This window comes from Carassius carassius, chromosome 3 (assembly GCF_963082965.1).
Source record: "Carassius carassius chromosome 3, fCarCar2.1, whole genome shotgun sequence".
Classification (NCBI taxonomy): domain Eukaryota; kingdom Metazoa; phylum Chordata; class Actinopteri; order Cypriniformes; family Cyprinidae; genus Carassius; species Carassius carassius.
In genome coordinates this window covers 6839050-6853537 of record NC_081757.1, presented here as the reverse complement: position 1 = coordinate 6853537, position 14488 = coordinate 6839050, and the positions used below count along the sequence as shown (strand labels likewise).

The following is a 14488-nucleotide window of genomic DNA, read 5'->3' as shown; positions in this document are numbered from 1 at the left end:
ATTAAAGGTCTCGATTATTAAAAGGTGAAGTCTTTGTTAGCTTTATGCCATGCAGTTTTCCAAATCCATTACATGTTGATAAAGGAACATGTTGCCTATTTACTTGAGGCTTAAAATCTGGAGCCATTACAGATGGGGAAGTTCCAAAATATTGATTAGATAACCTCTCAGTCTAGAGAAGATGGCAGTTTAAAATGACTGCCAGACCTCAAACAGGTGAAAAGGAGGATAATGTGTAAGCCGTAAAACTGCCTCATTAAATACAGAGGAAATAATGGCAGCATTTATGTTCACAGAAAGACAAAGGCTGTATATGTGTCTTACAATCCGCAGGGGAGTGACAGGTAGATAGAATCTAAAAGGCAGGAGGGGAATTATCTTTCTTTGAAGATGATAAAAGCAGTTAACATTCAGATGTGTAAAAGGATTTAAAATCTTTGAGAATGATGTGCTTGAATATCCATCCATCCATCCATCCATCCTCATGAAAGTGCATATAAGACTGACAGACTGCTACGGTTTGAGTTAAAAATCTTGGTTTGTGTTCTACTGAAGAAACAAAGTCACCTACATCTTGGATGCTCTGAGGCTAAGCATTTAAACAGTTTCAGTTTAATTTTTGGGTGAACTATCCCTTTAATTTAAAATATTTTCATACATGAAGGCACTCACTGCTGTTGGCATCCTGTTAGGGGGAATTTTGTCCTGAACCAACTGTAATCAAATATCCTAAATTGGCCTGAATTCTGGGCAGATATGTGCTGTTAAGTTATTGCTATATGGTTCATTAGATAAGCGCAGTACTTTAAGAATCAAATGACAGCTAAATGTGGGGGTTTTGGCTATGTTCACACCTCAAGCTCCTAATTACAATTTTCTTGTTTGTTTGCTTGTGAAGTCATTTACAGGACATCTTAAATGTTACTCATATGGGACAGACACACAGTCCTAAACTGACCTGAATTATACACCCTCCTCTGGTATGTTCATTATATCAACAAATTTAATGATGATATTATATTTTTCCTTATTTGCATTAGCATTTATCTTTTCACTTTCTACTGTACAGTCACTGTTCAGAGAAAGCTTCACAACTTAATGTACAACATAAACAATTAAATGCTTGCATATTTCTGTATACTTTACAGCTCATTATTATTTTATGATTCATAGAGGGTAAATCAAGCATGCAATAATGGCCAATGCAGAGCCACATCCATGTTGTGAGCTTTACATAATCAGCCTTTATGCACAATTGAGCATCTAAAATCCCATGAAGAAATATAAAACAAAGACCTGTTGTGTTGTTTTGTCAAAACTTGAATGTATACGTGAAGTTGAGAAGCAATGCATTATCTTCCTTGTTGTGTTGTCTGTTTAAGCTAAACAAGCCCATAATAATCCTATATGTCCAAAAAATGTAAAGACATATGTGTTGTTTCAAGACAGATAGACAGGCAGGCAGGCAGGCAGGCAGGCAGGCAGGCAGGCAGGCAGGCTGGCAGATAGATAGATATATAGATAGATAGATAGATATATATATATATATATATATATATATATATATATATATATATATATATATATATATATATGGGTATCAGGTGTCAATCATCGCAATTTCTGGAGTGAGTTCAGTTCCGTTCACACACAAAACAATAATTTAGGGGGTTCACTCCCGTATTTAAATACAGTTGTGACTCATGAAACTGTACAGTGTGTGTGTGGCCTGTAAGTGGTGGGATGCTATGATATGCTGACAGGCTTTAAAGCTGAAGTGAAAGTGAGACCTGCCTTTGTTTCAGCAGTCGGTTTGACAGCTCCTCATAATAACCCCCGGGCACTCTGTCGCCTCAGGTGTGGCTCAAAAAACCCTGAAGTAGCCTACTTACACTATGCAGTCTCCTATTTATTCCTCATCAGCAATGATGCTGTAAATGACCTCTGCCATTCACTGGCAACCCCTTGTTAAAATGATCACAATATTGGATTAACCAATATGAACCACAATAATTCATTTCAGCTTAAAAAACAAACAAACCTAAATATAGTCAGTTTAAATGACACTGTATCCAAACATTTTCACCCCTTTTGAATGGTTCAAAATAATATTAATTATTAAGCTATGTGAATTGGAGAGTTACATTAAATATGATTAATATACAGAATGTACAAAAATTGAATGCTTTCCAATGAATGTCACAAAGACAAGGTAACGGCTCAGCTCAAAATGAAACCAAAGAAAAAATGTTTTGCATAAAGAAAATAAATATGAATGTAACAAAGTTTTATTGAATGGTTTATTGATTGATTGCAACATTATTTTTATGACATTTAAGCACATTTCCCCCTAAATTCTTACTGCTGTGATTGTTTTTTCTCAGTGGTGATTCTCATTAGTTTCTCATTACAATTATTTAATGAAAATAAATGAAAGCATCAAGTTATATGTATTTATTTATTTATTGTATTATATAGTGAGAACTGGGGCAACATTTACTTAATTGACATTAAAATTGTTTTTTTATGGTACAGAGTATTTGATTGTAGGCAAGACAAAGCAAGTTTATTTATATAGCACATTTTGTACACAATGGCAATTCAAAGTGCTTTACATAAAAGAAAGTAAAAATAAAAACAAGCAGTTTTAAAACTTTGGAAATTATTTAACAATTTACTTATTATTTAAAATGTATTTAAAACAGTTAAAAATAGAAAATTATTTTACATAAAATACAGTACACAATATTTAGTACTAAGTATTTATGCATTGTGATAATATAATATAATATAATATAATATAATATAATATAATATAATATAATATAATTTTTGCTTTAATTACACACTGTTTTCCTAATGAATGTTGTTCAGTTGCTTTGACGCAATGTATTTTGTTTAAAGTGCTATATAAATAAAGGTGACTTGAATAAAGGTGACTATAATAATATAATATAATATAATATAATATAATATAATATAATATAATATAATATAATATAATATAATATAATATAATATAATATAAAAAAATATCTTTGTGTAGAGTGTACTTCAATTGCTTGTGAGGCTTAGTTTTGTACCTGGTTGTTTTTGCATTGATTGGTTTGAATTACTTCTTGGAGATGCAATAATCAGGGTGAGAGGGGGACTGGTCTTGCCTGTCCTTTTCCGGGATTTTAACAATAAAGAGCAGACCACAACCAGTTATTCTTCCTGCTGAACGGGTGATGTGCTTTAGTCAAGCTGTGGTTTTTGGATTCGGTGGTGTAAAACAAGCCATCAAGGCTTAAATGGACAGATCATCCAAAAATGAATATATAAAAAACTTCAAACCTGAATGTATGAACACAAAAGAAGATATTCTGAAGAATGTTGGTAACCAGAGAGTTGCCTGTACCAATTTTCTTTCTATAGTTTTTTTCCATACTGTGGAAGTCAATGGTAGATTTTACACTAGTTGTATTTCACTGATGTCATTATGCAATTTTTTTAAAGCCTCTCTAGGGTTTAAAATTTATTAAAATATGCATTTTCCTTATTGACTTGTTTGTCTTGCTTGCTGTATGTTTACATATAGACTGAATAAACAAGGAAAATCTAAAATGTTACAATTAGCCTTGTTCTCCTCTCTTTGCTCAAAGAAAACAATTAGCCCTCATCTGGAATACACTGACTCATGCTTAATAGGATGTGTTGAACATTATGTATTAAACAAATGTATTTTAATAAATTATTTTGATGTACCCCATGACTTCATTATAAATAATAAGCTTGCAGGCTGCATGAAATTTCAAGATGTCACTACAGTTAATAGCAACCAAGCTATTTATGTAAAAATTTAAATGGTAATGTGCAAAACAACAACAACAACAAAAAAACTTGTTTTTTGGCTGACGTATTGTAATTAATTTTATATTAGCAAAATATATTGAACACAACATCCTGACAAAATACCCTTTTAATGAGAATTTGCAGTTTGCATTTATGAATGTATGAGTTTTGAATTTGCAGTTTGGATCTCGTTAGAAGAATATATGTCAGAGTTTTATGAATTCTATAAAATGATGATGGTATTTTAATTTTCCTTTGAAGGTGTCTGAATCCAAAATAGACTATATAAGGAAAAGTCGTTTTATAGCTATTAATATATATATATATATAGAAAATTTTTAGTATTATATATATTTTTTATTCTACGCAGTGGTCTTACATAAAATACTTTGTTGGTCGGGAATCTGATTCCTCCTCCTCTTGCAGGTGTCAGTCTTAATTCTGTCCAGTAGGTGGGACTTTTTACTCGTCATCCGGAGCATCGCCGCTTTCAGCAGTTCTTTCCTCCGTCTTGGACACTGAGAACATCTCTATGATGGACTGTGGAACGGGAAGTCGAGACGAGTTGTGGCATTTACACTTGTTCTTTTGATAAGGCGACCAGATCACGAGCCCAACCTCGCATGATGTTCCCAGGCGCGCGCACTCTCATGTAGCCAACGCGTTTAGATATTTAACACTCGAATCTTCATCAGCGATCTTCATCGTCCCCATCTTCATCAGCCCTGGAAGACGTCGAGTCGTTTTAGACCCAAAAGTCATGGATGCATGGTTCTGTTCAGCGTTTCCAGTGTTCACCTGGAGGCTTTTTTTTCTTTCAACAATCTTCCAGGGTTATTGGAGCTCCATGCTCGATTGTCCACTAACATGCAGCTGTTCGCCCACTGAAATATATTGCAATAAGTCCGACAGTGGAAATTTCTTTCCTTTACTTGCTCTACAAGATCCGGCGAGCAATGGCAGTAACAATAATGACATTGAAGAGCTCTTCAGGAACATCACGTCCATGTAAGTGGGCTTCTGTGCATCCTTTTCCTACTGCGCAAATGTTCATATATATATATATATATATATATATATATATATATATATATATATATATATATATATATATATATATATACAGTGGTAATGTGTGTATATATATATATATATATTTCGCCGCGTCTTCCTCGTATAGTCTAACTTGGGTTCTATATCAAATGTGCACCGTTATATCAACTTTTATTTGCATTATATTCATTTAAAAACTAATTAGATGATTTAGACATTGGTAGTCTCAGTAAGGACACCAAATAATTATTTTATTATTGTATCAACCGTTTTACTTAAGCGCGTTTTAGCATTATCAAACCTCGAGGATATCGTTGATGGTAACGCCGTTTTGCTGGTGCCAATTGTGTGTCGTGCTTCTGCATTCATTAATGATCAAAGCGTGCAAGAACCTGTTTGCGTTTTCATTGATTTAATCAGTGCAACCAAGTTTTTCTATATTATTGAATGAAACCTCCTTTTGCTCCTTTTAAAATGACTGCAAGCTTACACATTGGAATTAGCCTATTGTCCACTCTACCCTTATTGCTCGAAATGGATTGTTTGTAGGTGCTCATTAATATTCAGGTCTAAGCATAAATCCGTTTTCGTGACATTTATATTATAGAAGTGATTGCAGTAATAATGTAACGCTGGTAATGGATGATTTGAAGTGAGCAGCTGTGCACCAACAGGTTACAGAGATTTCTTTCATTCAGCACTCTGGACAGCTCCTTCAAACTGGGTGATTAAATTTAGTCTTGATCTGTTACTTATAAAACTTACAAATTCATATAAAATATTAGAGTGATCTACCCGTTTTTCTTGCTGCCAGTCTATGTTTCCATCTCTTGGTTTGTCCATTTCATGCCTGGCTGTATGCTGTGACAGTATTTTATTTATTTATTTAATTTTTAGTGAACACATGATTTATTTAGTTGCCGGCTCAGAAAATGGAGGGTATCCGTCAAAGTTTCAGTTTTTCAGTCAAAGTGTCTGTCCTTCATATGTGAAATTCTGTATGAGAGCTGGTTTGTCTTCCTCGCTGAAGGTTTTTGAACCAAAATATTTTAATTTTGAGTTCAGTTAAATTTGGTCTGAGGCTAAATGGACGTATTTTTTATTCTTTTTTATGTGTGTGTGTGTGTGTGTGTGTGAGACCCTGGCTGTGAAAACCCATCTAAAGTCATTTTTTTTGTGTGTGTGATGTACTGTTTTCTACATAAAATCTTTCCTTATAAGATAAAGTACATTATGTGAAAATGTAATCTTGATATCTTTAATATTGACTAAGACCACGTCAAAGATTGAGATCATAGTGAAATTAATGCTTAAAATCAAACTTTGATGCTTGTTATCTAATAATTAGGTTTTTGAGACTTTAGCCTGGATTTCTCAGAAAGGGCCACACACACACACACACACACACACACACACACACACACACACACACACACACACACACACACACACACACACACACACACACACACACACGTGTGTGTGCAATTAAAGCAAACATGCATATGAAGAGAATACACAAGTCTTTTGCAATAGCATTTTAAACTTATGACTTACTACAAGCACATCATCAAGTTTGTATGAGGCCGTTTTTGTGTTAAGTAGGCCAGGACTGCCATTTGAGAGTTGAGAAGAACATCAGGGTTTGGCTTTTTACTAGGAAGAAGCGTAACTATAATGGCACTTACCCTGTCTCTTCCCTGCAGCCCCTGATATCCATGCAGTGCTAAAGATGCCCATTAAAGGAAATTTGTGCTCAAATTTGTTTGTCTCTCCTGTAATAATAGGGATTTTTGTTGGGGAAGCTGATTGTAGATCAGTGTAAAAGGGCTACTCGGAGCCATCTGTGGGGGCCCCTCTTTTACTGAGGAATATAAATGAAGCACCTTCCGAGGCAACAATCAAAAGATGCATTGATAACCTGTGGGAGCAGAGGAGGTTCAAAAAGGAAGTGCTTGAGATCTGGAAACGAGGCTCGGGTTGAGCTGTTTGAGCTTTTGAAGTTTGTTTCTAAGGTGATTGTATTTTAATTAACTTATGATGAATCATGGAGACAAACAATAGTCTTGTTCGACATACTGTACTATAGAGAGAGAAACTGCCAGAGAAGGCAGTCTGTACAGCTGTTTTCTTCAAAAAGTCCCCATGAAATCAAAATGTAAGTTTTTTAACTTTTAGTATTAATATGTTAGCCTTAAGGTTATGAATAAGCTGGTCTGTTCCAAAACAATGACAAAAATTTAGGAGATTTAGGAGATAAAGGCATTCAAAAACATATGTCTCTCACCTCCGCTAAAATGGATCACAGATTTTCATGACATCACATCAGGCTTCATTTTCTCATAAAATATTCTGTCCAATCAAATGCTCTCTAGATTCCGAAGGGCCCGCCCCCTAAACTAACTATAAATACAACCCGAATTCCGGAAAAGTTGGGACGTTTTTTAAATTTTAATAAAATGAAAACTAAAGGAATTTCAAATCACATGAGCCAATATTTTATTCACAATAGAACATAGATAACGTAGCAAATGTTTAAACTGAGAAATTTTACACTTTTATCCACTTAATTAGCTCATTTAAAATTTAATGCCTGCTACAGGTCTCAAAAAAGTTGGCACGGGGGCAACAAATGGCTAAAAAAGCAAGCAGCTTTGAAAAGATTCAGCTGGGAGAACATCTAGTGATTAATTAAGTTAATTGATATCAGGTCTGTAACATGATTAGCTATAAAAGCTTTGTCTTAGAGAAGCAGAGTCTCTCAGAAGTAAAGATGGGCAGAGGCTCTCCAATCTGTGAAAGACTGCGTAAAAAAAATGTGGAAAACTTTAAAAACAATGTCCCTCAACGTCAAATTGCAAAGGCTTTGCAAATCTCATCATCTACAGTGCATAACATCATCAAAAGATTCAGAGAAACTGGAGAAATCTCTGTGCGTAAGGGACAAGGCCGGAGACCTTTATTGGATGCCCGTGGTCTTCGGGCTCTCAGACGACACTGCATCACTCATCGGCATGATTGTGTCAATGACATTACTAAATGAGCCCAGGAATACTTTCAGAAACCAATGTCGGTAAACACAATCCGCCGTGCCATCAGCAGATGCCAACTAAAGCTCTATCATGCAAAAAGGAAGCCATATGTGAACATGGTCCAGAAGCACCGTCGTGTCCTGTGGGCCAAGGCTCATTTAAAATGGACTATTTCAAAGTGGAATAGTGTTTTATGGTCAGACGAGTCCAAATTTGACATTCTTGTTGGAAATCACGGACGCCGTGTCCTCCGGGCTAAAGAGGAGGGAGACCTTCCAGCATGTTATCAGCGTTCAATTCAAAAGCCAGCATCTCTGATGGTATGGGGGTGCATAAGTGCATACGGTATGGGCAGCTTGCATGTTTTGGAAGGCTCTGTGAATGCTGAAAGGTATATAAAGGTTTTAGAGCAACATATGCTTCCCTCCAAACAATGTCTATTTCAGGGAAGGCCTTGTTTATTTCAGCAGGACAATGCAAAACCACATACTGCAGCTATAACAACAGCATGGCTTCGTCATAGAAGAGTCCGGGTGCTAACCTGGCCTGCCTGCAGTCCAGATCTTTCACCTATAGAGAACATTTGGCACATCATTAAACGAAAAATACGTCAAAGACGACCACGAACTCTTCAGCAGCTGGAAATCTATATAAGGCAAGAATGGGATCAAATTCCAACAGCAAAACTCCAGCAACTCATAGCCTCAATGCCCAGACGTCTTCAAACTGTTTTGAAAAGAAAAGGAGATGCTACACCATGGTAAACATGCCCCGTCCCAACTATTTTGAGACCTGTAGCAGAAATCAAAATTGAAATGAGCTCATTTTGTGCATAAAATTGTAAACTTTCTCAGTTTAAACATTTGCTATGTTATCTATGTTCTATTGTGAATAAAATATTGGCTCATGTGATTTGAAAGTCTTTTAGTTTTCAATTTATTAAAATTTAAAAAACGTCCCAACTTTTCCGGAATTCGGGTTGTAGATGCTGAAGCCTTGGCTGTAATCGGTCACTTGTTTATTTAAATTCTACACAGAATGCCATATCTTATAGCAATACAGATGTCATTGGGGCTGTCATACCCTGTCAAATGCGACTTTACGGAGCTCAACGGCTATGAACGGTTGGGCCAAGCTGTGGTATAAACGAACGCTATTGGATATTTAAAAAAGGGACAGGGCTGCTTGATATGTCCCACCCACTGATCTATATATTCTATATTACAGATAAGTGGTCCCACATTGTCTTCCTGTTTCAGTTAAAATGACGTCAACACATAGAACAATGCTCCATGTTTCAAAGCATTTCAGGGGACATTTAAATTTTCTATGAATTAAATTTATAAAATGACTTTAATTTATTTATTTATTTTTGGCGATAAGGCATTCTTTTCTGCCAGCAACCCCCCCCCCCCCCCCAAAAAAAATAAAAAAATAAAATACAAAATGAAAACAACAAAAATATATTACTGTCTTACAGACAAATTACAATCACATCTGATAATAGTGATAATTACAACAAAAAACCCTCAAATGTAAAACATCCAGATACATTATGGTAATGATAATATTGAGGGTAATGTGGACAATTCCCATGAACAATATAAAAAGAAAAGAAAATCGTAATGGTCCCAAAAACAGACTTCATCTGCTTTTTGCAAAATGTTACTTTTCTTCTTTTCTTTTAATATTACAGTGAAATGTGACTGTCAATTATTTGCCTGTACCAGTTTTTACTAAAATGTTCATGGCTCCTTGTTTAAAAAGTAATAATACACATACAATAACATGGGCTATTCCATCAATTAATGTTAAATGAATGAAAGTAAATGATTAAAATCCACTGCCATCATTTGTCATGATTATTGTGCTAGATTATGAGGTTTGAGCTCATTTCTCCATCCTAGCTTGGTATCTCAACATGAACATTCACTTAATGGGTGATGGGAAAAACTTTTGGAGATGATGACAATGCCTTGGTGTTCTATAGAAACAGTAAGGATTTGTTTTTGAACAGATCTTATAGCTCTTGTAAATTCAGCTTTTTCTATTATAATCAGCAAAGGTATCCCACAATGTAATGTAATAAAGAGTTGATTTACCCTGCGGTTTCTTTAATTGGAAATGTGCCCAAGTTAAGCTCTGTCTGTGTTAATGGTGAGGTTTCAAGGTCAAAATGAGCACTATTCTTTATAATTAGAGAGTCTTTCGATAGCTAAAGTTCATCTGAAGGAGCTCCAGTGCTTAATGCAGCATAATGCATAATTATGTTGTATGATATGGATATAGAGAGTGGAAAGAAACTAGATCCAGAGCTTCTGTTCAATTTAAGCCAGTTCAGACTGACATAACATTTTTATTTAATCTAGTGCCAATTATAAAGCCAAAACATGCCATAATTTTACTTGTCATTAGTTTTGAAAATGGCAATGTTTTTAATTTTGTTTAATATCTGGTGATTTTTAAAATATGTTTAAAGACAAACCATTTGCAAATTCATTAGTCAAAATATTTTTTTTTCCTTAAAACTCCGGTGCACCAAAGACAGTCACAGAATTGTGATTTGAAACAGCCCCCGTTTCATGTTGTCACAATCATGTTACCAATTCTGATCTGGAAGTCCAAGGTGAGGACTAATTTGCATATTCATGACCCCTTGTATACTAAATGAAGTAATATTCAAGGAATTTTAATGACAAGCATTAAAATATGTCAATTTGATAGTCAAAGATGAGTTTTAATGGATAAAATTAGTGACTGGAGGGGGACTTTAAAATTTAATTAGAGATCAAATTAATTGTTCTGAACACAAATGTTCTCTAAAGAAACAGTCTTAAATAATTTCCATCATAGTTTCCCTTCTATGTCCTGTTTTGTCCCACGTCTCAAGAATGAGTGCAAGATGAGGGGAGAGAGCCAAAAAAAACATGACAATTTTCAAATTAAATGAGCAAAATATCTCTCAAAATATCAAATAAATATTATGTTAGCTGTAGGAAATAAAATGGGAGGCACACATCTCACATTAGTGATTTTACACTTGGTGTTTGTTTCGAAGCACATACTTCGTCTGCCACCACAAGACTCAACTTTCAAGACTGCATTATTCCACCATGAAATATTGAACACTTTGAATCTATGAGCAAAATTCCTTTGATCCTCCTTTTCTAGGTCACGTAAAATCCTACATGCCACAAATTCCTTACCAACACAACTATTTTTAGATCCAATTTAATTATCATTTTCTCTCTTTGAAAGCCTAATTTGTGCACACTATGCAAGTAATGATTGCAGTTTAAGCTAATAGGGTAAAGACCTAAGCTGCGAAGTCCTACTTGCTGCATAACATGCTTGAATAGATTTCAGCCACCGTTTGACAGAACCTTAGACGTATAGGTTCATATTATATCATGAAATGAAATCTGTCAGACATTCATGCATGCCTTCTTTCCTTCAAGAACATAAGCTGAGTAGATATGGAGATTGAAATTGAAATATGCCATGAAGATTTTAAATGGAAAATGTCCTATCCTATTAAAAGTATGTACGGTTCTTGTCATGTGTGAGATTCTCCAAGGGCTTGGAATATGTGAGAAATAGATGTAAGAAAGTGTCTCAGAATCCGATTTGACATATATTACATGAAAAGACTGCTGTCACTGTCACTGCTTTTGATTTTATATTAAACGTCTCCGTTATTATAATCCAGCTTCAGGCACTGTACTTACATGATTTGTCTCTGTTATGCATCTGTATACATACTGACTGTGTTTTAGAACATGTTCACTGCCAACCTTTAAGGCAGCATCCTAAATATAATAGAATCTTTAAGTTATTAAAAACTTTACAAAACCAGCAACTCATACAAATAACGTCTCAGGTTACGACTGTAACCTATGTTCCCTGAGAACAGGGAACGAGACACTACGTCAGAATGACGCTTTGGGGAACGCCTCAGGCGTGACAGGTGTCTGAAATCACTATCAAATCATGGCAATCATAATGACCGGCGACAGCCCGTGAATCATTAACGTGAATGATTAACGTGCGACCTGCAAGTATAAAAGGGAGCCTTGCAAACATGACAAACATCCTATCGTCTGAAGGGACTGTTGCAGGCAGGCCCCGAGGCATGGCAGGAAGACGTAGTGTCTCGTTCCCTGTTCTCAGGGAACATAGGTTACAGTCGTAACCTGAGACGTTCCCTTTCGAAAGGGAACTCTACACTACGTCAGAATGACGCTTTGGGGAACGATATACCAACGCCACCATGCTAAGGGGAGTGCCTGCCAAGCGGCAGTGACAACTGACAGAACTAGCAAATTCAAATGAAACGCTAGAACCACTCACCCTCAGGTCACACTGGGTTGTCAGTGACAGCACTCCCTACGGTCATAGCCCAAGCTATATGATACCACAGAAAAACCTCCATAAACATAGTTTTAGTGAAAGGTCTACCTGGGCCTGCTCAAGGGCCTAGGACCACAACTTCAACTTCTTAGAAGGGGTCCCTTCTAGGGAATGTGGCTAGGGAACCTGAGGGAACCCCAGCCAGTCACTATTCAGGGGAACGTGCCACCTGAAATGCCACCAGGCAGGCCTGACCTGGTGTCACCATACAAGACACTATAGTCTGGCCACTTCCTGTCTGTCCGAAGACAGAGCCTCTAGACACTTGCCTTTAGGAAGGCATCCAACCCGAGGGACTGCGAAGCAGGCAGTGAACCACTCGGACCGGATCTCAGAGACGGGATATCTTGGAGAGTATGACTCAGCATAGTGCATTACAACCCTTGCCAGCGAGGGGAGTTTCTCTACTCGATCCACGGATCAACCCAGTGTTTGTGTTTCAAAACACTAAGGAGGCCTGTGAGGGCCTAAGGACTGATCTAACTGGGAGGCCTCATGAGAGGCCTACGACCGACTGATCAGACTCAGGAGACCACATACTCATACTGACCCTCAGTGAGGGGAGCATTAGATCTACCTGGTAGGCAACCAGGCTGTAGCAAGATAAAGAGGTTCCAGGAGGGAACCCGTAGCAGAGAATAAAAACTTGAGTCGAGCCAGGGCGCAAGCTCACCTTTGGTAGCTGCCTGATAAGGTCTGCTAAACTGAAAGTAAGCGGCCACTAGCTTACAAAACCCAGCACCACTGTGAAACTACTCAGGGAGACCTGGAGAGGCCTACTACCTGACAACCACAGTATGTGGGAGCTCACCATCAGAGAGGCCTGGTGCAGCCTACTATCTGATAACCATAAAACGTGAGAGCTCACTTTCAGAGAGGCCTGGAGAGGCCTACTACCTGAAAACCCATGCTCAGTGGAACACACAGTAAGTGGGAGCTAACCTTCCAAGGAGGCCTGGAGAGGCCTACTACATGATAACCACAGTATGTGGGAGCTCAACTTCAGGGAGGCCTAGTGAGGCCTACTACCTGATAACCACAGCGCATGGGAGTTCACTTACAGAGAGGCCTGGAGAGGCCTACTACATGACAACCACAGTATGCGGGGGCTCAACTTCAGGGAGGCCTAGTGAGGCCTACTACCTGATAACCACAGCGCATGGGAGTTCACTTACAGAGAGGCCTGGAGAGGCCTGCTACATGACAACCACAAAACCTGGGAGCTCAACTTAAGGGAGGCCTAGTGAAGCCTACCACAGTACATAGGAGTTCGCTTACAGAGAGGCCTAGAGAGGCCTACTACCCATTACCAGAAAACCCACATTAAGTGGAGACTCAAAGTATGTTGGAACTCAACTCCAGGGAGGCCTGGTGAGGCCTACTACCAGAGAACCATGACATGAAGGAGCTTACTTTCAGGGAGGCCTGGAGAGGCCTACTACCTGAAAACCACAGCTGACAGTGGGCCAGACTGGCAGTCCAGTTGACTGTCTATGGGGCTTTGCCTTCAGGGAGGCCTTATGAGGCCTACTACCTGATAGTTCAACCTCAGGGCCACTTAGTACCACAGTATGAGGGATTCAGCCCTCAGGGAGGCCTAGTAAAGCCTACTACCTGATCTCCACAAAAAATGTGGGAGCCCATCTTCAGGGAGGCCTGAAGAGGCCTACTTCCTGAAACGGTCTAATCAGCTGGATGTGTACTGCTGCTGGGGACTCGCCTAACAGGGAGGCCCGGTCGAGCCTACTAGCTGATAGCGAGTCTTTCTGCTACTTTAATGAACACTGCTGGAACCCTACTAATAAAAAACTTTCCTAAAGTTTTGACCTAGTGTATGCTCCACAATGTTGTGACCCACCTCCGAGGAGGCCTGTTAAGGCCTACTACTCGGTAGTGAGTCTTCTGCCCAAACTACCAGGGCCAACCACCAAAGGTGAGCTGGCCTAGGAGCCCTATCTTAGGGGTTACCCAGTCAAGGAGGCCTGCTGGGGCCTACTACCTAACTGTGCAGCCTTCAAGGCAGAAAACTGTTACTACAGCGCTTACAGCATCCTGGTACCTAATCACATTGCCAAAGGCAGTGTACTCAGCAAAAAGCAATACCCTCATAGCAGGGGAGTACAACATACGCCACTCTGCCTAGTGGAGGCCCCATTTTA

General features: G+C 38.0%; 1 protein-coding gene across 1 annotated transcript in view; it reads left to right on the top strand.

Annotated features, from left to right (window-relative positions):
• Positions 1–4253: 4253 nt before the first annotated feature.
• Positions 4254–14488, top strand: part of ntrk3b (neurotrophic tyrosine kinase, receptor, type 3b) — a 126600-nt gene continuing 116365 nt past the window's right edge. The window contains exon 1 of the mRNA XM_059526929.1: positions 4254–4842. Within this exon, the coding sequence (XP_059382912.1) occupies positions 4595–4842 (248 nt within the window). The 5' untranslated portion in view covers positions 4254–4594. The remainder of the gene's footprint in view (positions 4843–14488) is intronic.